This window comes from Heterodontus francisci, chromosome 4 (genome assembly GCF_036365525.1).
Source record: "Heterodontus francisci isolate sHetFra1 chromosome 4, sHetFra1.hap1, whole genome shotgun sequence".
Classification (NCBI taxonomy): domain Eukaryota; kingdom Metazoa; phylum Chordata; class Chondrichthyes; order Heterodontiformes; family Heterodontidae; genus Heterodontus; species Heterodontus francisci.
The window spans coordinates 125,758,343-125,785,063 of NC_090374.1; the positions used below are offsets into that span (position 1 = coordinate 125,758,343).

Genomic DNA, 26,721 nt, shown 5'->3' on the forward strand with positions numbered 1-26,721 from the left:
CATAACATTCAGAGATGAGGATTATTTTCAAATATTTGATTTCTTCTAGCTTCTCCATGAGTATTTTAAAAGATTGTAAAACATTCAGAAAATATAACACATGGGTTAAGTAAATAAAAAGGCATGGGAAATGCTTCATATCCCAATATTGTGATGACTTATTAACTCATCAAGTGGAGGCGGTGGTGTAGTGGTAATGTCACTGGACTAGTAACCCAAGACCCAGGCTACTAGGTTTGAATCCCACCATGGCAGATGGTGAAATTTGAATTCAATTCATCTGGGAATTTAAAAAAAAAGCTTGTTGTAAAAACCCATCTGATTCACTAATGTCCTTACTGGTCGGGTCTACATATGACTCCAAACCCACAGCAATGCGATTGACTCTTAAAATGCCCTGCAGATCACTCAGTTCAAGGGCAATTAGGGATGGGCAATAAATGCTGGCCTAGCCAGCAATGCCCACATCTTACAAACTAATAATAAAAAAAGGAAACAAAGGGTTGTATCCCGCAGCTTTTCTTTGTTCTAATTCATTAATTTAAATAATTGATTTGGACTTGTATATTAATATGCTGATTAAGAATCTGTACCTGTAACACCAATGATTTCCTTCCCCCCAGCTCCTCCTCCCCCCGCCATAAAAATGGTGTATGTATTTTAATTATATATTTTCATGAAATATGAAAAATGGAAAAAATCATATTTGATATAATGTAAACTTTGAGCCAATATGTGTCTGTGCGTTTGTTCTGTATGTTAATGCTATAACATAAATTAAGTTATTCATTTTGTTATTGTACCAGCAAATACATTAGCACCGTCTGCATCAACTTTATCATCTACTGCCACTCCATCTGTGTTGTCGTGGGCCAGAATTGTTTCACAAGCACCTAAGAAACCAGTTCTCAGTTCAGCTCCACCAAAGATACCTACACATAATGTTTCTCAGGTCAGGGTGAAACCAAAATGCAGGTTATTTTATATTTTTAGCTTTGAAATGATCCTAATTTTTAGTGTTCTAAGTGTTAATGTGATCAAAATGTGAAATATTAAATTATTCTGCAGAGAGATGATGGTGAAACAAAGCTGAAAGCAGCTGGGAAAGTGAAAAAGAAAAAGAAGCCAAAGGGATCCAATGCTACTCCAAAACCTAATGAATCCAAGATAACTGTACAAGAGCTACCTCGATTTGAGGTACTTGATTTTTGTGTTTGTATGTTTTAGTGTAGTGTTTGAGGAGGGATGAATGTATGTTCTTAACTTGTAACTTACAAACCCTACTGATATGAGGAGTCAGATTGAATGTCAGATGTCACAGATTTATTAACTATACAATAATTAAACATGCACTCAACAGCAATATTTGCGACCAAGGCTTGCAACTTTAGCAGAGGACTCCAAATGCTATACAGTTTCAAGCTTGGTTTACAGGCTGTAGACCTTCAAATCCATGAGCTTCTTCCCCTGTCCCTTATCAATAACTTTATTTTTTAATGTTATTTTTCCATTGGACTCTCCAATTTGATTACTTTATTGATGGTTTCACGCTTCTTGCAATTCTACTGATTGAAACTTCTAATTATAAATCTTTACCATTCCATACCAATCTCCTGCTTCGGTAAGGAATAATGTGATTGCAGTGTTCCCTTAAGCAGAACTTGTCAACTAATTAAAGTTCTCAGCTGTACGTAATGCAATGTCGTTTAATGATTTAAACTGACCATTGTTTTAAGACTAGCCTTAATTCAGCAGTTAAGTGGTCACTGCATCTAAATTGTACTGCATCACAGGCAAAAGCTAAAGGTGACTTTTACTAAAGTATAAAGAGAAATCATATCCGTATAACATTAACAAACCTTAGTATAGTCTGATTAACTCTTTCCTTACATTAGGAAGACTGAAATAATTCAGTCTGTCATGTATGTATTGTTATTGATAAACTAGATTAAATTTAGCAAAATATGCAACAATATCCCTACTGAAGAATTATAATTAAGATAAATAATACATCTATCCATAGTGTAGTAAGCTTTAGTGCATATGGTGAAAGCCAGTACTCAGCACAAACAAGTTCTAGCTGGCCCTGAACTGTTGAACTGAATTCCAGTATTGGGAAAGAAATTGATCCTGCTTTGCTCAGGGGCAGCCAGCTGAAAAGACTCATTGAACATGTCATTTGAGTGGCTCATGTTTTCCCAAGAGATCGAGGGCAATGGATCCCTGAGTCTGCTTTTGCAATGACAGAACTGAGTGTCTCTATAAAAGGATATATTCTCCATTACTTATCCCACTCTCAAGTGAGGAATTTCCTTTTATCTTATGATTCTTTTGGACTATTCATCAAATAACTGCCACTTTGCAAATCAGTTTTTCATGGAAGGAACAATTCCAGTGCCTGCCAATGTGTGTTTTCAACTTTATTTTTTCTCCCCTCTAGTTCCTCTTCTCTCCATTTTGTTAAACATCTGTCCCATATCATCTACCCTGTTTTTTTAAAATATGTTATGAAGGGAGAATTAGAAGGTCCGTGTCACCAGAATGCTGTAGTAGACCAGTTAGCAGCAAAGCCTGGTACAAATACTAGTACTGATATTAAAGTACCACAGTGGATACATAGCACTGCCACTTAAAACAGTGGCACTCCTAATATAGCCTAGGAGCCATTTGTAGCCCACTTTCCACATAACAGGGAATTTTAAGATAAGAACAGGTGAGTCAGTCAGATCCATAGTTAAATTCAGAGAAAACAAAATGGTGACTGCAGCCACCTTCCATGTTTTACTGAGGTGCATTTGATTGCAAGCAAGAAACCTGCTTGTTGTGATGATCATTAGCGCAGGCAATGAAGACATTATTTAAGCTGCCTGGACTCATTTGGGTGCCAAAGGTTCAGCGTGTAACAGATATTTAGAGAGAATAGTGAGCTTCCAAGAGAAGACGTTTTCTCACAAAATGAGCGAGGCTGCTGAGAAAATGGAAGATTGTAAGCCCATTGAAAATGAATCTGCAAATAAATACAGTAGAAAATACTCTAGGTGGCTTTAGGGCTGTTTCTCATTCAGAAATAAAAAGGTGCATATAATCGAAAAGGATATGTTAAAATGCCAATCTGGGAGGATGGGTTTGTGGTACTGATCTTAAGACTGACTTGACTTACATCTGAAAGCTGATCAGTGCATCATCTACACTATTTATAATTATAAAATATGGATGAGCTGCAAAGAATTGATCTAAACTCCATTGAGTCAAGCATTTACAACTGCTTGAAAAATGTCTGCGTTTGTAGGTGATGGCCTTATAAGGGAAGATTGGCATCAACCACTTAAAGAAAAGCAACCTAAATGGCTGAAATAAATAAATTATTCATGTGTATATTTCCCTTCGTTTCCCAATCATAAGCTAACATTGTCCAAACACTCATTATAAAATTTGGAAAAGTAGAATGACCAATGATTTTGAAAGTGTTTCAGAAGGCTATTGCTGGGGTTATATTACATGTTTGATGCTTGTGCCACAACAAAACTTTTCATGTAGTCCGAAAGGGTTTCAGTACAACACTGCTGATACAGCCTGACTTGGGAACTAACAGAATCAGTTCCATGAGGTGGTGTTGATTTATCTCAATTAAAGCCAAAAGGTTTTTCAAGAAAGTGATGCTCGAGTAGACTGTCAGTTTATACAGGTGGATGCTTTCACTAAGTCGTATGCCAAATTCTGAATGCATTACTGTACCTGTACATTCATAACTCTGAACAGTTAGCAATTGGACTTGCTTTCAAAATAATCAGATGACAGGTTATTTTAAAAAATGTTGAAAGTTGAAACTGGAAAATCACTCAACATGTTAAGTTTCCTTCCTCCTTTTGCTGTGCCAAAACATTTTTCAAGTACCCTTGATATTATGGTGCCTACAGGGATTACTACTACGAAATCCGTTTCATACTTTACCAAGGAAGAAGATATTGCACAGGTCATTTTGAAAGATGAAGTAATTCAGACATTTGAAGAGTTTAAAATTGATGAGGAGGTCATATTGGATAGGCTAGCTATTCCTAAAGTTGATAAGGCACCAGGACCGGATGAGATGCATCCAAGGATACTGAAGGAAATGAGAGTGGAAAATGCGGAGGCACTGGCCATAATTTTCTAGTCTTCCTTCGATTCTTTTTTAAAAATTCATCTGTGGCATGTGGGCATCGCTGGCTAGGCCAGCATTGATTGCCCATACCTAATTGCCCTTGAGAAGGTGGTGTTGAGCTGCCTTCTTGAACTGCTGCAGTCCATGTGGGGTAAGTACACCCACAGTGCTGTTAGAAAGGGAGTTCCAGGATTTTGATCCAGCGACAGTGAAGGAACGGTGATATAGTTCCAAGTCAGGATGGTGTGTGGCTTGGAGGGGAACCTGCAGGTGGTGGTGTTCCCATACATCTGCTGCCTTTGTCATTCTAGGTAGTAGACGTCGCAGCTTTGGAATGTGATGTTTAAGGAGCCTTGGTGCGTTGCTGCAGTGCATCTTGTATATGGTACACACTGCTGCCACTGTGCGTTGGTGGTGCAGGGAGTGAATGGCATCCCATCCACAAACAATCAAGCATGCTGCTTTGTCCTGGATGATGTTGAGCTTCTTGAGTGTTATTAGAGCTGCACCTATCCAGGCAAGTGGAGAGTATTCCATCACACTCCTGATTTGTGCCTTGCAGATGGTGGACAGGCTTTGGGGAGACAGGAGGTGAGTTACTCGCTGTAGGATTCCTAGCCTCTGACCTGCTCTTGTAGCCACGGTATTTATATGGCTACTCCAGTTCAGTTTCTGGTCAATGGTAACCCCCAGGATGTTGATAGTGGGGGATTCAGCGATCGTCATGCCATTGAATATCGAGGGGAGATGGTTAGATTCTCTCTTGCTGGAGAAATGGTCATTGCCTGGCACTTGTGTGGCGCGAATGTTACTTGACCGTTATCAGCCCAGGCCTGGATATTGTCCAAGTCTTGCTTCATTTTAACACGAACTGCTTCAGTATCTGAGGAGTCGTGAATGGTGTTGAACATTGTGCAATCATCAGCGAACATCCCCACTTCTGATCTTATGATTGAAGGAAGGTCATTGATGAAGCAGCTGAAGATGGTTCTGCCTAGGACACTACCTTGAGGAACTCCTGCAGTGATGTGCTGAAGCTGAGATGACTGAACTCCAACAACCACAACCATCTCCCTTTGCGCATGGTATGACTCCAGCCAGCGGAGAGTTTTCCCCTTATTCCCATTGATTCCAGTTTTGCGAGGGCTCCTTGATGCCATACTCTGTCAAATGTTGCAAATACTGCGATGCATCAGGGAGGGGGAAAGTTGCCTGGAGACTTTGTTCCAGGAGGCGGTCACACCCCTTAGGTTAGGCAGAACTGAATTGGTCAATGGTCAGGGACGGGAAGGTGTGACTGCAAGTTAGGCAGGTATGGGGAATCAGCATGTAGTGATGGGGGCGCCTCAGTCCCTGACTTTGTCCAACAGGAACGAAGTGTTTGCTACTTGTGTGGATGAGGAGAATGACTGTAAGGTGGATGAGCAGTCTGACCATGGCACATGGTGAAGGATGCCGTTCAAGTGGGGGGGAGCCAAGAGGAATATGGTAGCAATAGGAGACAGTATCGCCAGGGGGATACATACTATTCTGTGCAGCCGTGACCAGGAGCTCTGAATGTTAAGAACATCTCCTTGTGGCTGGAGATGAATGTGGACTGGGAGGGGGAGGATCAGGATCTAGTTGTCATGGTCCATATGGGAACTAATGATCTAGATAGAACCAAGAACGATGTTCTGCTGAGAGAATTTGAGGAATTAGGGTCCAAATTAAAACATCAATGGTAATCCTCTCTGAATTGTTACCTGAGCCACACGCCAATTGACATGGGGTCAAGAAGATTAGAGAATTAAATGCTTGAGTCAGAGTGGTGTGGGAAGAAGGGGTTTTGATTCATGGGGCACTGGCATCAATATTCAGGGAAGAGTGAGCTATTCGGTTGGGGTGGGCTGCATTTAAACCGGGCTGGGACCAATGTCCTGGCCAATTGTATAACTAAGGCTTTTCCCAGGGCTTTAAACTAACAGAGGGGGAGGAGGGTTTCGGGTGAAGGGAGATTTAGAAATCTAAAGAGAAAGGTCGAGGCATCGGAATAGTATAGCGTTGTGGGTGAAGACCAGCAGAATGGGACAGGAAGAGACAAAGTTTAACAAAAATTATAAAATAAAAGCAAAATACTGTGGCTGCTGGAGATCTGAAATAAAAACAAAAACTGCTAGGAATACTCAGCAAGTCTGGCAGCATCTGTGGAGAGAGAAGCAGAGTTAACGTTTCAGGTCTGTGACCTTTTATCAGAACTGGCAAAGATTAGAAATGTAATAGGTTTTAAGCAAGTGAAACGGGGGTCTGATGGGGCAGAGAACAGGAGAGATGAAATGACAAAGATGTCATGGGACAAAGGCAAAGGGAGTGCGAAAGGTGTAAGGAAAGGCAAAGCATTAGTCCAGAGAGAGTGTTAATGACAGAATAATAGACAGCTCTCTCTGAAAGCACAAACATGAAAAACCAAGTTTAAGGCAGGCACATGGTTAAAAAATAAAATCAAATAATAATAAAAAGGCCAGTCAAGCTCTGAAATTGTTGAACTATTAATAGAGAAGTGGACCAAGGTGTAGCGGAGGGAACGATCCCTATGGAATGCTGGGAGGGGAGGGGAAGATGCTTTTGGTGGTGGCATCACGCTGGAGTTGGCAGAGGATGATCCTTTGGATGTGTAGGCTGGTGGGGTGGAAAATGAGGAAAAGGGGAATCTTGTCAGCTTTCTGGGAGGGAGGGGAAGGGGTGAGGGCAGAAGTGTGGGAAATGGGTTGGACGCAGCTGAGGGCCCTGTCAACCACAGGTGGGGGGGAACCTCAGTTGAGAAAAAAGAAAGACATATCAGAAGCACTGTTGTGAAAGATTGCACCATCAGAACAGATGCGTTGGAGACAGAGGAACTGGGAGAATGGAATGGAGTTCTTACAGGAAGCAGGGTGTGAAAAAGTGAAGTCAAGGTAGCCGAGGGAGTCGGTGGGTTTATAATAATGGACAGCCTATCCCCAGCGATGGAGACAGAAGTCAAGGGAAGGGGAGTGTCAGAGATGGACCATGTAAAGGTGAGAGAAGGGTGGAAATTAGAAGCAAAGTTGATGGAAGTTTTCTAGTTCAGGATGAGAGCAGGACGTGACACCGATACCGTAACATCAATGTTCCGGAAAAAGAGTTGGGGGAAGGGGCCTCAGTAGGACTGGAACAAGGAATCTTCGACATACAACACAAGAAGACAGGCATAACTAGGACCACTGTGTGGTCACCTATAGCAACACCTTTTATTTGAAGGAACTAAGTGGAGTTGAAGGAGAAGTTGTTCAATGTGAGAACAAGTTCAGCCAGGCGGAGGAGGGTGGTGATGGATGGGGACTTGTTGGGTCTCTGTTCAAGGAAGAAGCGGAGAGCCCTCAGACCGACCTGGTGGGAGATGGAGGTGTAGAGAGATTGGACGTCCAGAGTGAAGAAGAGGTGGTTAGGGCCCAAAACTTGGAAATTGTCAAAATGACATAGGGCATCAGAAGAGTCACAAATGTAGATGGGAAGAGACTGGACCAGGGGAGAAAAGATAGAGTCAAGATAGGAAGAAATAAGTTCAGTGGGGCATGAACAGGCTGAAATGATGGGTCTACCAGGACAATCCTGTTTGGATTTTGAGAACAGAAATTGTACATCAGCGAATAGGGTCATTGCAGGTAATAGAAGTAAAAAAAATGAAATTGAAGGTTCTTTATCTGAATGCATGAAGCAACTGTAATAGATAGATGAACTAGTGGCACAAATGATTGCGTGGCGTAAATTATTTGGATCTAATCGCCATTACAGAGACATGGTTACAAGGTGATCAAGGTTAGGCAATAAATATTCCAGAGTATACAATATTTTGAAAAGACAGACAATGGCAAAGGAAGAGGGATAACCCTGATAGTAAAGGATGATATAAGGACATCAGTGAGAGAGGATGTGGCCTCAAGATCATGAAGTAGAATCAGTATGGGTGGAAATTAGGAATAGTAAGAATCGGAAAGCACTGGTGGGAGTAGTTTATAGACCCCCTAACAGTAGCTATACCATTGGACAGAGCATTAAACAAAAAATTATTGGAGCTTGTAACAAAGGCAATGTAACAATTGTGGGGGATTTTAATCTTCTTATAGACTGGGAAAATGAAATTGGCAGGAGTGGTCTAGAAGGTGAGTTTGTAGAATGTTTTTGGGACAGATTCTTGGAGCAATATGTTGTGGAACCGATTTAAGGATAAAGCTATCTTGGATCTAGTATTGTGTAATGGAGAAACAGGATTAATTAGTAATGTCAAATGTAAAAGATCCACTGGGAAATAGTGATCATAATACCATTGTACTTCATGTTAAGTTTGAAAGTGACATGCTCTAATCACAAACAAGAATCTTAAACTTAAACAAAACCAATTACATGGGCATGAGGGGAGAACTGGCTACAGTTAATTGGGTAAATAGACTAAAAGATATGGCAGTAAATGAACAGTGGGAAACCCTTTAAAGAAACAATTCGAAATGCTTAACAAAAATACATTCCATTGAAAAACAATTATACTCGCCACAAAGATAAAACATTCACTGAAGTGGTAAGCACATCCACTGTTTAAAAGAAATAAACTCTGTTGCGATCAAATAAGAGGAAGGACAAGAGGGGAGCCTTGTAACTCCTCCTCAGCTGGCCGTAACAGTGAACTACAGGCCAGTTAGCCTAACATCAGCCGTTGGGAAGATGCTGGAATCTATTATTAAGGAAGTATTAACAATGCACTTAGTAAAGTTTAGTATGTTTAGAACAAGTCAGTGTGGTTTTACTAAAGTGAATTCCTGTTTGACAAATTCATTAGAGTTATTTGAGGATGTAACTAGTAGGGTACATAAAGGGGAAGCAGTAGATGTAGTACACCTGGAATTTCAAAAGGCATTCAATAAGGTGCCACACAAAAGATTAATGGGCAAGATAAGGGCTCATGGAGTTGGGGGTAATATATTAACATGGATAGAGGAATGGTTAACGAACAGGAAGCAGAGAGTGGGCATGAACGGGGTATTTTCAATTTGGCAAGCAGTGAATAGTGGAGTGCTGCAAGGATCAGTGCTGGGGCCTCAGCTGTTTACAATCTATATAAATGACTTTGATGAAGAGACAGAGAGTGATGGATCTAAGTTTGGTGATGATACAAAGGAAGGTGGAAAGGTAAACCGAGGGGAGGACACAGTGAGGCTGCAAAAAGATATAGACAGATTAAGTGAGTGGGCAACAAGATGGAAGATGGAGTATAATGTAGGGAAGTGTGAAGTTATTCATTTTGGTCATAATAGAAAAGCAGAATATTTTTTTAAAGGTTTGAACTTTGTAAGTGTTGCTGTTCAGAGAGATTTGGGTGTGCTCGTACAAGGAACGTAAAAAGTTAGCATGCAGGTACAGGAAGCAATTAGGAAGGCAAATGGCATGTTGCCCTTTATTGCAAGGGAATTGGAGTACAGGAAGAACGAAATCTTGCTACATTTGTATAGGATTTTGGTGAGACCACATCTGGAATACTGTGTGCAGCTTTGGTCTCCGTATTTAAGAAAGGATATACTTGCATTGGAGGCGGTACAGTGAAGGTTCACTAAATTGGTCCCTGGGGTGAACTAGTTGTCCGTTAATGAGAGACTGAGTAAACTGGGCCTGTATTCTTTGGAGTTTAGAAGAATGAGAGGTGATCTCATTGAAACATATAAGATTCTAAAGGGACTGGATAGGGTAGATGCTGAGAGATCGTTTTCCGCTGTTCAGGGAATCTAAAACATGGCACAGTCAGATTAAGGGGCCGATCATTTAGGACTGAGATGAGGAGAAATTACTTCACTCAAAGGGTTATGAACCTTTGGAATTCTGTACCCCAGAGGGTTGTGGATGCTCCATCGTTGAATACATTTAAAGCTGAGATAGACAGATTTTTGGTTTCTCAGGGAATCAAGGGATATGGCAAGCAGAAGAGAAAGTGGAGTTGAATCCTCAGATCAGCAACGATCATTTTGAAGGGTGGAACAGGCTCGACGGGCCATATGGTCTACTCCTGCTCCTGTTTCTTGTGTTCTTGGGTGGTGACAGAGATCTGGAGAATTGCAAATGTTGCACCCTCGTTCAAAAGGTGTGTATATACAAACTGGATAAAACTCTCCGCCGAACAAAGGTAAGCCCAGTAACTACAGGACAGTCAGTTTAACCTTGGTAGTGGGGAAGCTTCTAGAAACAATAATTCGGGACAAAATTAATAGTCACTTGGGCAAATGTGGATTAATTAGGAAAAGCCAGCACAGATTTATGAAGGGAAAATTGTGTTTAACTAGCTTGCTGGAGTTTTTTGATGAGGTAACAGCGAATACCACGAGCAAGTGCAGAAAATAATCAAAAAGGCTAATGGAATGCTAGCCTTTATATCTAGAGGATTGGAGTATAAAGACAGAGGTTATGCTGCAGCTGTACAAAACCCTGGTTAGACCCCACTTGGAGTACTGTGAGCAGTTCTGGGCACCACACCTTAGGGAGGATGTATTGGCCTTGGAGGGAGTGCAACATAGGTTTACAAGAATGATACCTGGACTACAGGGGTTAAGTTACGAGGAGAGATTACACAAATTAGGCCTGTTTTCGCTAGAATTTAGAAGGTTAGGGGGTGATCTGATTGAAGTCTTCAAGATATTAACAGGAAAAGACAGGCTAGATAACGATAAACTATTTCCACTGGTAGGAGATTCTAAAGATTAGGACCAGACCCTTCAGGAGAGATGTTAGGAAGCACTTCTTCACGCAAAGGGTGGTAGAGGTTTGGAACTCTCTCCCACAAACAGCAGTTGAAGCTAGAACAGTTGTTGATTTTAAATCTGAGATAGATAGATTTTTGTTAAGCAAAGATATTAAGGGATATGGGCCAAAGGCAGGTCTGTGGAGTTAGGCCACGGATCAGCCATGATCTCATTGAATGGCGGGACAGGCTCAAGGGGCTGAATGGCCTACTCCTGTTCCTATGTTCCTAGAAGGTTGATCAGGTAATGCTGTTGATGTGTGTACATGGACATCTAAAAAGTATTTGATAAAGTGCCACACAACATGAAGTCTCATGGTATCAGGTCAAAGCTCCTGCTGATTACCACCTACCGATGAATCTGTGCTTCTCCATGTTGAACACCAATTGGAAGAAGCACTGAGGGTAGCAAGGGCACAGAATGTACAATGTTTGGAGGACTTCAATGTCCATCATCAAGAGTGGTTCGTAGCGCCACTACTGACCAAACTGGCCAAGTCCTAAGGGACATAGCTGCTAGACTAGGTCTACGGCAGGTGGTGAGGGAACCAACGAGGGAAAACCCTACTTGACTTCGTCCTCACCAGTCTACCTGTTGCAGATGCATCTATGCATGACAGTATTGGTCGGAGTGACCACCGCACAGTCCTTGTGGAGACGAAGTCCCGTCTTCACGTTGAGGATACCCACCATCGTGTTGTGTGGCACCACCACTGTTTGAAATGGGATAAACTTCAAACAGATCTAGCAACTCAAAACTGGGCATCCATGAGGCGCCATGGGCCATCAACAACAGCAGAATTGTTATCAACCGCAATCTGTAATCTCATGGCCTGATGTATCCCCCGCTCTACCGTTACCATCAAGCCGGGGGACTAACTTCAATGAAGAGTGCAGGAGGGCATGCCAGGAGCAGCACCAGACATACCTAAAAAAATGAGGTGTCAGCATGGTGAAGCTACAACATAGGACTACTTGCATGCCAAACAGCGGAGGGGGCATGCAATAGACAAGGCTAAGCCATCCCACAATCTAAGGATCAGATCTGAGCTCTGCAGTCCTGCCACATCCAGTTGTGAATGGTGGACCATGAAGCAACTAACAGGAGGAGGAGGAGGCCCCACAAATATCCCCATCCTCAATGATGGGGGAGCCCAGCACATCAGTGCAAAATAAAAAGCTGAAGCATTTGCATCCATCTTCAACCAGAAGTGCCAAGTGATTATCCATCGCTGCCTCCTCCTGAGGTCCCCAGCATCACAGATGCCAGTCTTCAGCCAATCCAATTCATTCCACGTGATATCAAGAAATGGCTGAAGGCACTGGACATTACAAAGGCTATAGGCCCTGACACCATTCTGGCAATAATACTGAAGACTTGTCCTCCAGAACTAGCCACACCCCTAGCCAAGCTGTTCAGTACAACTACAACGCTTGTATCTACCTGGCAATGTGGAAAATTTCCCAGGTATGTCTTGTGCATAAAAAGCAGGACAAATCCCAACCCAGCCAATTACCGCCCTATCAGTCTACTCTCAATCATAAGCAAACTGATGGAAGGTGTCGTCGACAATGCTATCAAGCAGCACTAACACTCTGTTTGGGTTCCGCCCGGGCCACTCAGCTCCTGACCTCATTACAGCCTTAGTCCAAACATGGACAAAAGAGCTGAACTCAAGAGGTGAGGTGAGAGTGACTGCCCTTGACATCAAGGCAGCATTTGACCGAGTATGGCATCAAAGAGCTGTCTCAAAACTGAAGTCAATGGGAATCGGGGAGAAAACTCTCCAGTGGTTGGAGTCATACATAGCACAAAGGAAGATGGTTGTGGTTGTTGGAGGTCTATTATCTCAGTCCCAGGACATTACTGCAGGAGTTCCTCAGGGTAGTGTCCTAGGCCCAACCATCTTCAGCTGCTCCCTCATCATAAGATCAGAAGTGGGGATGTTCGCTGATGATTGCACAATGTTCAGCACTATTCATGACTTCTCAGGTACTGAAGCAGTCCATGTCCAGATGCAGCAAGACCGGGACAAAATCCAAGTTTGGGCTAAGTGGCAAGTAACGTTCGCGTCACACAAGTGCCAAGCAATGACCATCTCAAACAAGAGAGAATTTAATCATCTCCCTGGATGGTCAATGGCATTACGATCACTGAATCCCTCACATCAACACCCTGGGGCATACCATTGACCAGAAACTGAACTGAACCAGCCACATAAATGCTGTGGCTATAAGAGCAGGTCAGAGGCAGGGAATTCTGCGGCTAGTAACTCGCCTCCTGTCCCCCCCAATGCCTGTCCACCATTCACAAGTCCAGTAGTGTGATGAAATACTCTCCACTTGTCTGGATGGGTACAGCTCTAACAACGCTCAAGAAGCTCAACACCATCCAGGACAAAGCAGCCTGCTTAATTGGCAAGCCATCCACTACCTTCAACATTCACTCCCTTTACCACCGACGCACAGTGGCAGCAGTGTGTACCATCTACAAGGTGCACCAATGCACCAGCATCACACCAAGGCTCCTTCGACAGCAGCTTCCAAACCCGCGACCTCTATCACCTAGAAGGACAAGGGCAGCAGATGCACGGGAACACCACCACCTGCAAGTTCCACTCCAAGTCACACGCTACCCAGACTTGGATCTATATTGCCATTCCTTCATTGTTGCTGGGTCAAAATCGTGGAACTCCCTTCCTAACAGCACTGTGGGTGTACCTACACCCAAGGACTGTAGCGGTTCAAGAAGGCAGCTCACCACCACCTTCTCGAGAGCAATAAATGCTAGCATAGCTAGTGACGGCCATATCCCATGGACAATTTTTTAAAAGTCACTGTTGCTAGTTGCCTGGAGATCCGCTTGACTTGGCCCCAGATTCAAATTAACGTCAGGAAAGGGGAAATCCATGCCATAGAGATTGCTAGATCTTTGTGGGCAGCTTTCTTCAGGGTTAGAAATGAGTGCTGTCACCTCATTACTGACCACAAAATCTGGCCCATTGAATTTAATTTTTGTGTAACACTAGAGGGCACTGCAGCCTAGGAGTTTTGATTGTTCTGGTCAATAAATTAATTATATTTTTGAAGTGAGAAGCTTCTCTGTCTCCTCTTCATTTGCTTTCATTTCCCCCTATTTCTCTGTCTCTGCTCCCCAACCCAATGAGTGTTGAACTCCTATCATGAAAGACTTTCTGTAGCCACCACCCTCCATTAGTATTTTTAATCTTTATAAAAGCTTTTTTTTTAAAAAAAGAAACTTAAGACCTGTATTTATATAGCATTGTGTCTCAGTGAAGCTCAGTGACTTCTTGGGCTGAATTTTACCAGCCCCTCGACATCGGGTGGGTGGGGGGGGCCTGTAAAATTCTGCCGGGAGCAGCCCGCCACAACCCCCGACGCCGAGAATGCCCTGCCATATATTGCTGGCGGCGGCGGGGCCTTCATTTAAATATTAAAATCAATTAAAATAAATGCAGATGAACTTACCTGGTCCCGTCGGCCATCCCACATCGATTTTATGGCCGCAACTGCATATGGAGTTCCGAGACGAGACACTGGTGGGGAGGGGAGAGGACTGAAAATTTCAGGGTGGGACAGGTGGGGGAGTGGTGAAAACTACTTGGATTGGTTGCAGGGATGGTGGGAAGGGGTTTAGGATCAAAGGGAATAAAGTTCAGGGGGGAAAGGTCATGAGTGAAAACTCACTTTTTTGTGGGTGGGATAGGACAGAAAATCATCCGATTATTCATTTGGAGGGGGTGGGAGAGGGGATTGGAAATGTCAATAAAATGTTTTTATTCAATTTTTGCACATCCCTGTCCCTTTAAACATTTAAATGGCACTGAAGGGCTTGAAGTCGCTGGGGACGCAGCGGCCAAGTGAGGTGTGCTAATAAAATTCAGTCCATTATGTGGGCAGATATGTTTGCCATTTTGCAGAATTGTACAAACAACGATGGGATGAATTACTAGTTAAACTTTTTTTTGTTGGTGATAGTTGAATGCAATTTTCAACAGGGTACTAGGAGAATGCCAGGTTCCTCAAATATTGCCTTGGGTATTTTAGCAATCCCATAAAGCATAGCAGTACAAAAAGAACATTTATTGGTGTTTGCTGTGAACCTAAATTAGTTTTTCTTATTTTAATATGCCAGCATTGCCATCTTTTGCTGAACATCAGCTTGCAAGGCACAACCACTATTGGTTTAATAGGATGCATTGTTCTGTATCATTTCAGGAAATGAGGACAGCAGCATTTTGCATAATTTTCAAAGCAGTAGGTCATTGTTCCTCTGTTTTCTTAATGATGAGCCTCAAGTAGGAAAAAGGATAGTATCAGTAATTTTCAGTTATGTACTGGGAGTTAACAGTATACTTAAAGGGATTATAAAATGTCAAAGTAGCATGAAAAAAGGGAATGGGAATCTTGTGCTTTACCATTGTTCTGTTTATGATTAAAGCCACAGGCTTAGGGACAATGGCTTATTTTTATCAATGATACTTTTCATTTGATATACATCTATGATGAGCCTTTAATTGGCTTCTCTGTTTTACAGCTTTGAAATAATTCATTATCCAATCAAAATTTGCTGTTGTTTCACAGAATATTTACATGAAATGTTAATATAAGAGCATAATTAATACCTCTTGCTTTTGTAGGATGATGAAGAATTTCCAAATCTGGCATCGGCAATAAGGAGTTCAGACAAAACCAACAGTGCTGGGCAAGACAAGTTATCTTCCTACGAACAGACTACTAAAAGACAATTGGAGGCAAGAAAAGCTTTGAGGACTGAAGTAATCTTTATGTATTAAGATAACCATTAAGATTACAGTTCAGTTTATTGAAAGATTTTATTTCATGAATGGAAAACGTGTTTGAATTAGTGGACAAAAATCACTAGGTTCTAATTAATGTGATAACTGCCCAATTAGATAACTAGCAAGATTAATAAATTCTGGAATTGAAAGCTAGTTTTGGTAATGGTGGCATGAAACTATCATCGATTGTTGTGAAAACCCATCTGGCTCACTACTGACCTTTCGGGAAGGAAATCTGCCATCCTTACCTGGTCTGGCCTTCAGACCACAGCAATGTGGTTGACTCTGAAATGCCTAGCAAGTCACTCAGTTGTCAAAGGCAATTAGGGATCGGCAGCAAACGCTGGCCTTGCCAGCGATGCCCCAATCCCATGAAAGAATAAAAAAATATAATTTAAGTATAAATTACAATAAATCTTTGCCATGTTGCTTGTTTTCCAATGAATTTTTTTTTTTTAGCTCTATTACCTACTTTTTAAATTTTCTTCAATTCAGCGGTAAAACTAGCAATTCTATAACCTAATTATTGTGGCTTCTGCTGCAATTCAAGAAATGTCCAAGAAATCTAAGAGTAAAACTTGTGCAGTCATTGAATAGTTTACAAATTGAATTTGACATTTTCAGTATTTCTAAGGAATATTGGAAAAGGGTAGAGGAATGGGACTAAGTGGACAGCTCTTGCAAAGAAGCATTAGAGGCCAAATTTACTGTAAAATTACCATGGGATAGAAATTCCAATTCGGCATTCACCCATTCAATTTTAATGTATGGAAACTCATGGGTTGGCAAGAACAGACACAGAGGCCAGAATTTTACACCCCACCCCACAGAGTGTGCTGGTGGCAGCGGGGGGGCTTGTAAAATAGTGGGAGGCTCGGGGTACCCTTCCTGACCTGCTCCTGCTGCCATTTTACGTGGGTCGGTGGCAGCAGGAAACAGCCCACCCGCCCCAGGCCAATTAAGGTCCTTAAGTGGCCAATTGATGGCCAATTAAGGGCCTCTGCCTACCACTATGGGGAGTTTGGCAGGCGGGCAGCCCAAGCCTGAGAAAAGCCCCTGAGAAAGATAGATGGCCAGGGGGGTGCCCTCCTGATCAGGCACCTGTGCCTGACGGAGGGTTGCCCCCAATGCCCCAACCACCCCCAACACCCAACACACCACCCGCCCACCCCCCCCACCCCCCAATCGACCCCCCCCCCCCCCTTGTATAACCGATCACCTGACCTGGGGCCTGACCGATCACCCCCAGCGACACCCCAAAAACCTACCTCTTTTCCAAGCTGTCTTTCCTCTTCAGCTTGAAGCTGGGTGTAGTCCCAGCAGTGGCCACCACTCCCGTTGGCGCTGCTGGGACTAAGAGCTGTGAGCCCGCTGATTGACCGGCAGCTCCATTAGGCGGGACTTCCTGCCTCAATGAGGTGGAAGTCCAATTAAGGGCCTGGGGACCGCAAAATTCAGTCTGGATCCCCAGGCCCGGCAAAGGCAGGATCACCACCGACTCTTTGGTCGGTGGATGGCTCCGATCCAACAAACAAAAAATTACGGCCAGAATTTCTACTCTTGTGGTTCTAACTGGTTCCATTATTTAAAACTTATATAATTGAAAATGCGTGCAATTATTAAAGCTCTTTGTAGGAGCCCTATTTTTCCTGAGTACTATTGATTTACTTATTTCAAAGCAAAATCAACCAACAAGTTATGTTGCTTATAACAAAACTGTACGTTATAATGGCCCAGAGTTTGCTGGAGTGGGGCATTTTGATGTATTCCCCATTAGGCTTTTTCCTTCACCTTTCAAACAAGGGGGTGAAAGGTTATCGGGAGTAGGCAGGAATGTGGAGTTAAGCTTACAATCAGATCAACCCTGATCTTGTTGAATGGTGGAGCAGGCTCAAGTGGCCTACTCCTGCTCCTAATTCGTATGTTCAACTTAACATTTGTCCTGGAAGTGTGAGCTTATCAACACCATGGCATGCATCTAGGTGAATGATGAAATTTATGGTCGATCTCCTTAACTAATGAGATTTAAGAATTGAAAAATAAACAGAGGATGAGAGAAGGAAATGGGCTGAATTAGAGTCAGGTCAGGTCAGGTACAGAAAGAGAAAGGGAGAGAGAGAAAGGAAAAGTAAGCTTCCAGCACCGCTTTGGCCTTGAGTCAACAGCTGGCCTAATTGAGTATGTTAACAGCTGAACTTTAAAGGAGTGTGCCTACTTAAACGATAAATAGCTGTATATAATGGCTAATATTATTTGTGCCTTTATAAAGGCTCAAAATGGATTTTAAATATTTGCCAACTTTAGCCCAGGAAAGGGGGACAGGAAGGAAAGAAAATTGGGTTTGTGAGCAAGTATTGGAGTAGCACAGTACCCTCTTTGGCTGGCAAATTGGACTTACTGCTGCATGAAGTGGACGTGAGGAGGTTTGCCTTGTTCTGCACTCCATGGCACTCTTTCCCCAAGGATAACGTGCATGTTGCATCTCAGACCAACTATCCGTACAGTACAAGGGTACTATGACGCTCGGGACTCTTGAGAATCCTGCCATCCAGGAAAGATTCTGGGTTTCTGTGAGGCGGTGCCTCCTTTCTATATGGAAAGCAATTTGTTGTCCATTACAAACAATGCCTCTGTCACTTGTTTAATGCATCCGTGGGCAGCTGACCGACTCATTGATGTAGCATATTTCATAGGTGGTGATTCAGAAGAACCAGGTGGCATAAAAATATAATGCATGCAGTGATGTTCATGCCCATGGAAGAGCTGTTCCTGTGGTACAATTAGCCTACAAGTTGGTCTCTAGAACATGGCATAGTTATGTCGCAACCTCCTTTGTGAAATACAGGTACCACAAACCTGTTTCTTCTGACATGCCCAGGAATTACTGTTAGGGGGAATGCAAGTACTGTGGTAAGAGCTGTTACATACATTATACATGTGATATAGTCACATCAACACTAATCATCCCCTCAAGAACTGTTCTTCCTCCTTCAAATATGGGAGCAGCATTGGAACTCCCAGAGGAATTCCCATGCTGTTCATTTTGGTTGTTGCAAGTGAAATGGCAGCTAGAAGCAAAACTGTTGTAAGAAATAGATTTGGAAATAGTGGTCTTACTATTTTAAAAGAAAGACCTAAACAGCCACAAAAATTAATGCACCATTCAAAATGCAGTTAAGGCCATGTTGCAGCATGGTTTAATAAAAATCACGACCGATGTCCTTGTGGGGTGATTTGCTACTGCTATTGGGCAGGGTTTAAACTAATTTGGCAGAGGTGTTGTAAACAGGAGGTAATATCATGGAGGAAAACCAAGGTGCGGAGAATTCGGAGAGACTGATAGCATTAGAGTAGGAAATAGTAAGGCATTAGATGGGGTCAGAGTAATAGGGAATGTAATGAGGTCTAAATTAGGTTTACTGTGCATGTATATGAATGTGCAATTGGTGAGCTGCAGACGCAGATAGCCAGGTGGGAATATGATATTGTTGCAATAACGGAGACCTGGCTCAAAAAAGGGCAGGACTGGGTACTAAATATTATTTGATACAAGATTACAGGAAAGATAGGGAAGGAGGAAGGTATTGATTAAGGAGAGCATTACAGTGCTGGAAACAGGATGTCCTAGAGAGGTCAGGGACAGAATCTATTTGGTTAGAGCTAATAAACAATAGATGTACCATTACATTTTTGGGTGTATTCTATAGGCCACGAACAAGTGGAAAATGTGTAGAGAAACAAATTTGCAAGGAAATTGCGGAGAGGTGCAAGAATTATACTGTAGTTATAATGGGGGACTTTAATTATTGCCACGCACACCAGAAGTGCAATGATACAAATTGTGGACGAACTCTGCAGAACTATAAAAAACTGAATAGTGGTCCAAAATGGCCACCGAAGGGAAAAGAACTGGCCTTTATGTATTCAAACTGTCTGACAAAGATAAAGGACAAATCTTCAAATCTAAGAGGTGTTAGTTGCACCTCACCCTAAAACATTCCAGAATTGAATGTCGTCTTCTGAAACAAAGAAGGTGCGAAGGAGCCACATTATGGGCCATTGTGCGATCACCATGGGAAAGAGATGAGAATGTCTCCTACCAAGAGGTGAGAAGTAACACAACTTTACCTTGAAAAATGGCAGCAGAGAGAGAGAAGCAACATCTAACTGCTGGTTTTCCAGCAAGCGAGAAGGCGCATGCCTTGGTGTAGACAGCAATGAACCAGAAGTGTCTCACTAAAATAAAAGCAAAATACTGCGGATGCTGGAAACCTGAAATAAAAACAAGAAATGCTGGAAATACTCAGCAAGTCTGGCAGCATCTGTGGAAAGAGAAGTAGAGTTAACGTTTCAGGTCAGTGATCCTTCTTCAGAACTGGCAAATATTAGAAATGTGAGAGGTTATAAGAAGTAAAGCGGGGGTGGGACAAGAGTCTCACTGTGTCTCACTGTCTTCAACTGAACCTTCAATCAGGAGCAAAAGTTAATCATCTCAGGTCTACATCCATTGAGAACTTGATTTCAGAGAGAATTTAACAGGTTTATTATGACCCCTTTCCCCGCCCCCCCCCCCCACCCACCCCCCAACCAGTAAAAGTCACTTCTTTTTTTTTCCCCTCTCAATCTCTTCGTGTGTGTTTGTGTGTATGAGACGATTTTAGGATAAGGCATATTGATCAATAAACAATTGGTTTTCTGTTTTTAAAACATACAAGAAAACCTCCTGCTGTCTGTTTATTTGAAAAAATAAAACACCAAGGGATTTAACACTAATTAAAAAAACACTGGCTGTGGTCAGGTGGGGAGTTGAACAATGGGAACCACCTACATCGCACCACGTGGCCGTTACTATCCCAGTCTATATTAGGATAATGTAATAGTGTAAACGGCAGAGAGGGGAAAGAGTTTCTGCAGCGTGTTCAGGAGAATTTTCTACATATATATGTTTCCAGTCTAACGAGGAAGGAGGCATTGCTGGATCTGGTTTTGGGGAATGATGTGGGTCAAGTGAATCAAGTCTCAGAAGGGGAACATTTTAGAGGACAGTGACCATAGCATCATAAGGTTTAGGTTAGCTATGGAAAAGGATAAGGAGCAATCCAGAGTAAAGATAATTAATTGGGGGATGGTCAACTTCAGTGGAGTAAGAATAGATCTAGCCAAGGTAAATTGAAATCCAAGATTGGTAGGCAAAACTGTAACTAAAGAGAAGATAGTTTGTGTAGAGTCACGGTACATTCCCACGAGGGGGAAAGGTAGGGAAAACAGATCCAGAGCTCCCTGGAATACAAAAGGAATAGAGAATAAGATGAAGCAGAAAAAGGGTGTATATGACAGATGTCAGGTGGATAGTGCAATTGAGAACCAGGCTGAATGTAGAAGGTTCAGAGGGGAAGTGAAAAAACAAAGAACAGAAGCAGTGAGATACTACGAGAAGAGCCTCGTGGCTAATAAAAGGGAATCTAAAAGTCTTCTGTAGGCATCTAACTAGTAAAATGGTGATAAATGTAGGAGTGGGACTAATTTAGGGACCTAAAAGAGGATTTACACATGGAGGCAGGGACATGGTTGAGGTACTAAATGAGTACTTTGCATCTGTCTTTACCAAGGAAGATGATGCTGGCCAAGTCATGCTGAGAGAAAAGGTAGTTTAGACACTGGATGGGCTAAAAATTGATAGAGGAGGTATTAGCTAGGCTGGCTGTACTTAAAGTTGAAAGTCATCAGGACCAAATGAGATGCATCCCAGGATATTTAGGGAAGTAAGGCTGGAAATTGCTGAGATACTGGCCGTAATCTTCTAGTCCTCCTTAAATACAGGAGTGGTGACAAAGAACTGGAGAATTGTGAATGTTACACCCTTATTCAAAAAAAGGGTGTAAGGACAAGCCCAGCAACTACAGGCCAGTTAGTTTAACCTCGATGGTGGGAAAGCTTTAAGAACCGATAATTCAGGACAAATTAAGAGTCACTTGGACAAATGTGGATTAGTTAAAGAAAGCCAGCATTGATTTGTTAAGGGCAGATTGTGTTTAACTAACTTCCTTGAGTTCTTGATGAGATAACAGAGAGGGTTGATGAGGGTAATGCAGTTGATATGGTGTACATGGATTTCCAAAAGGTATTTGATAAAGTGCCACATAACAGGCTAGTCAGCAAATTTAGAGCCCATGGAATAAAAGGGACAGTAGCAGCATGAATACGAAATTGGCTGAGTGACAGCAAACCATAGTTGTGAACGGTTGTTTTTTGGACTGGAGGAAGAAATATAGTGGGGTCCCCCAGGAGTCAATGTTGGGACCCCTGCTTTTCTTGATCTATATTAATGACCTAGACTTGGGTGTACGGGACACAGTTTCAAAGTTTGTGGATGACACAAAACTTAGATGTATTATGAACTGTGGGGAGGATAGTGATGAGCTTCAAGAGGACATTGATAGGCTGGTCGATTGGGCGGACAAGTGGGAGATGAAATTTAATGCAGAAAAGTGTGAAGTGATTCATTTTGGTAGGAAGAATGAGGAGAGGCAATATAAATGAAAGGGTAGAATTCTAGCAGGGGTGCAGCAGCAGCAGAGGGGCCTGGGGGTATATGTGTACAAATCATTTAAGGTTGCAGGGCAAGTTGAGAAAATGGTTAATAAAGCATATGGGATCCTGGGCTTTATAAATAGGGGCATAACAAGAACAAGGAAGTTATAATAAACTTGTATAAAACACTGGTTCGGCTTCATCTGAAGTATTATGTCCAGTCCTGGGCACCACATTTTAGGAAGGATGTTGAGGCATTAGAGGGGGTGCAGAAAAGATTCACGATAGGTGGATAGGTTGGAGAAGCTGGGACTGTTCTTGGAGAAGAGAATATTAAGAGGAAATTTGATAGAGATATTCAAAATCATGAGGGGTCTGGATAGAGAAGATAGGGAGAAACTGTTCCCATTGGTGGAAGATCCAGAACCAGAGGACACCAATTGGCAAAAGAAGCAATGGGGACATGAGAAAAAAACTTTAAGCAGCGAGTGGTTAGGATCTGGAGTGCACTGCTTGAGAGTGTGGTGGAGGCAGATTCAATTGAGTCCTTCAAAAGAGAATTGGATAATTATCTGAGGAGAGAAATTTTGTCGGGCTACGGGTCAAAGGCTGGGGAGTGGGACTAAGTGAGTTGCTCTTGCAGAGAGCTGGCTTGGACACAATGGGCCAAATGGCCTCCTCTGTGCTGTAACCATTCTATAATTCTGTGATTCTATTAACAATGAATGGCACATGAATAAGGACTTCTCTGGAGATGCTGGGGTTTAGAGCCCTAGAGCAGATAAGCTTAAGAAGAGATTTGATGGAGGCGTTCAAGATTAAGTTTTGATACAGTAAATAAGGAGAAACTTTTCCTGAAGGTTGGTATCTAGAGGGCACAGATTTAAAGTATTTGGCAAAAAGAATCAGAGGCGACATGAAAAAAAACAATTACCCAGTGAGTTATGATCTGCAATATACTGCCTGAATGGCGGTGGAAGTAGATTTAATAATTCACTTTCAAGTATTTAGCAAATTCCCTGTTGAAGGTAAAAACTTTACAGGGCTATGAGGAAAGAGCAAGGGAGTGAGGTTAATTGGACCAAAGGCACAGGCATGATGGGCCGAATGGCCTCCTATGCTGTATCATTCTATGATAATGAAAAATGATGGCTTTAAGAACTTTTCTTCTACAGGCCAGAATATCCATACACTGCTGCACCCATTTTGTTCAGATGTCGGCAAAGAGGTAGCAAGTAAACCATTGAGTCTGGTGCTTGAATAGTATTTCAATGTTTTATGAGGTTTGTGATGGTGACCAGCATAACATCCCAAAAAACAGCAATTTTTTTTGCTATGAAGTGTAAAGTTCTAGGAATCTGTTGTGCCCACCTCTAATGAAGCTCTATGCCAAAATCAGAACATTATAAAATTGAGGCTGGTATGCATCCATGCATTGATATCTATAACATTGTGTAAATAGTAACTGAAATAATTAAACTAAAAATTGATAATTGCTCAGGCTCGTCCATAGAACTGGGAAACCTGAATTCAAATAATTTTTACAACAATTCTAATTTGAACTAAATTGAAATGGTTAAGTTGCAAATCTTGTCTAGGGTTTCAGGTGTACCACTGAGCAGAGACAAGGTGGCTATCAAAAGGAGGTAATGCAATATGACAAATATTCTGTTTTCAGTTGCAGTTCAGCACTCTTACTGGCTCAGTACAAGTAGCAGTGATAGAGTGGAAATGCTTGCGATTTACTCTCTCAGCTGAAGTTTAAAACATGTGTTTTTTTAATGCACAAGGTTTAAACATAACCTCTCGATAACTTTATGGTGTAATTGTTTACGTACATTTTTAAGAACATTCCTAAACAGCGTAGAATAAATTGTCTGGCTTCCCATCCCAACAGGATCTTTATTTTTCAATGGCTGTCAGCCTCCTGGTCAGGAGAAAATTTGTGAACAGTCTTTGCGACTAAAAAGTGCAGCTTCTATTACTACATAGATCATGCTACTCTTAAAACTCTAACATTAGAAAATGTAGCATAACTGGATACCATCTTGATTTTCACAAAATAATTACAAATAGCCATGTTGATTAACTGATTTGTTCTTTCTACTTGCTAGAGTTATAGATAACCCTGAGTGCTTGTTTATAGATGACCTTGAATGCCTTTCAGTTGTTAATGTATTTTGTCAGCTGTTAAGTGCACATAATGTAATACTGAGAGAAGCACAGGCTGTTTTATCACTCTGTCTTCAATGTGCCAATTGCAATGTCAAAATATTACCTAAGATTTTGAAAAGTGGCCTAAATCCCTGTCGTTTTAAACAACAATTATTGTTGAGCTAGAAATTTACTTTCATAGATATAGTAATCTGCCAAAAATTGATGCCAATTCTGTAAACCATAATTTTTTTAATCAAGCAAAAGACAGCAGGTTTCCATCTGTAAAGATTTGGCTTGGACATTTGGAACCGTTAGCTACAGTGAAGTCCTTGCCCGCAGGAAATGAGTGAAAATAAGAGACTTGTACTCCACTTGCTGGTTGGCAAAGTTCATTATTGGTCCTTAGTTGCAGGTTTTGTTATTATCGCGAATGACAGCAACTTACTACCTTTGGAAAAGGCTTTATTTTATTACTAAATTAACTTTCAAAGTAAAGTGTCCCCCTCCCCACTTCCACCCAGCAATGGTTAGTCCTTTTTTAAAATGCAGGTTGGAGAACTCCTCTGAGAACATGAACTGATTTGGACTAAAACAAAACTGAACAAATATCGTGCACTTCTTTATGAGCATACAATTAAAATACAGTACTTTTCCCTGTCTGGCTTGTAGTGAACCACATTAGAATATGTTACTGAAATTATTTCACTGAAGCAGTTTTATGCAAGCTATAGCCTGGAGTCTTTAACATCAACAAGCAATAGTATTTTTTCTCTGTTGTGCATTGATGCCAACTAAGAGTATATAGTTCAGTTACTTTTCACATGGTTCTTTTTGTTTTATTCAGGTACAATATGTAATAAATTAATAAATGACAAGGCCATAAAAACATTTTATTGCTCAATTTAACCTAGCAGCCATAAAAGATTTTAAATGTTATTTTTATTGTAGCCTATATTTGTAAAATAGTGAGTATTCTTGTTTTATCTTTTCAGCCATCAATGGATGGAGAACTAGTTTTAAGTGTGACCAACTCCTATATTGTTGGTGGTGAACAGATCTCTTTGGACCTAGACCAGAAGCCAGTCCACATTCTGAGAAAACAATCAGCTCAAGAAAATGTGCCCAATAGTCCACAGAAAAAAGCTGTGGTTTGTACCAAACTCTTGACTCCTTTTCACTCGAATAGTGTTCCTGTACAATGTGGAGAAAACACTAAGGATGGCCATGAGTGTTTAACTTGCAGTTTTGCTCAGGAAAGAATTTATCCTCAGAGCCACACAATACCACCAATCATTTATTTGATTTCGACCTGTATCGTAAATGTGTTCCTGGTCAGTTTGAGGGTTGTTCTCCTTCAGGTGATATGAAAAATAGACCTCATGAGCTGCGGTAACATTTAAAAAATTTTGTTAACTAAAAACACAGGCCCCGATATTTATTTATGGTGAAGAGGGAGGACGGTGCGACTGAGAAACCCGGTAAGGCCAGGAACGTAAAGGTCCTGCTGAACATTAACAGCAGGGCTCCATTAGCATTTTCTTTCTCAGTTTGCTGGTTGGTGGACTGGAGGGAACACTAGTGGGAGGAGGCCACAGCTCTGCACCTTTGGGGATAGCCCCTGGCAATCATGAGGTCAGATAGGTGCAGTGGGGTTGGGGGGAGGTCTAAGGCTTCCTTGAGGGGCTGGGGGATAGCATCCCTGCTCCTTTTGGCCCACAAGGAATGCTGAAAGAGGCATTTTAACCTCGTGAAACAACCAGCTCCTACCTTCCTTTCCCTGCTGCGTCTCACGACCCTTGTGAAAAATACACAGCAACAGTCAATTTTATGTCAGGCTGCCATTTGCAATGTAGGAGCCCAATTTAAATATGTTAATTAAGTCCCGCCTCTTTATGCTGGGCCACTCAGACGTCCTGATATCCACTGCCATTTTTTTTTAAAAAGGCAGTGCGTGCACGGCACGTTCGGGTTGTATTCCCTGTGTTTAACTCTTGAACGCCACTGATCCTCAACCTCCTGCCGTGGGGGCTGTTAATCTCATAGGGCTGGATTTTACCAAGCCCACGACATCCGGCTGTGTGGTTCGGGGGGTGCCGGAAGATGCGTCTGGCAGCAGTCCACCACGGAGGCTGACGCCGGGAGGGCCTGCCATGATCCACCCGGCAGCGGCGAGGCTCCATGGTGTACCCTCCCCGCACCCCTCCCCCCCCACCCTGCTGCTGGGTGACGGGGGCAGCATTTCAATATTTAAATGACTGACATGAATAAATTTACCTGAGATCTTCCGGGCC

At 42.1% G+C, this 26,721-nt stretch overlaps 1 protein-coding gene across 4 annotated transcripts in view; it reads left to right on the forward strand.

Moving 5' to 3' along the window:
• Positions 1-26,721, forward strand: part of LOC137369236 (selenocysteine insertion sequence-binding protein 2-like) — a 97,797-nt gene that overhangs the window by 26,852 nt on the left and 44,224 nt on the right. For 3 of the 4 annotated variants that reach the window (XM_068030119.1, XM_068030120.1, XM_068030122.1), the window contains exons 7-10: positions 807-952; positions 1,069-1,197; positions 15,581-15,694; positions 25,423-25,578. In XM_068030119.1, the coding sequence (XP_067886220.1) occupies positions 807-952; positions 1,069-1,197; positions 15,581-15,694; positions 25,423-25,578 (545 nt within the window). The remainder of the gene's footprint in view (positions 1-806; positions 953-1,068; positions 1,198-15,580; positions 15,695-25,422; positions 25,579-26,721) is intronic. The other variant, XM_068030123.1, reaches the window with a different exon arrangement.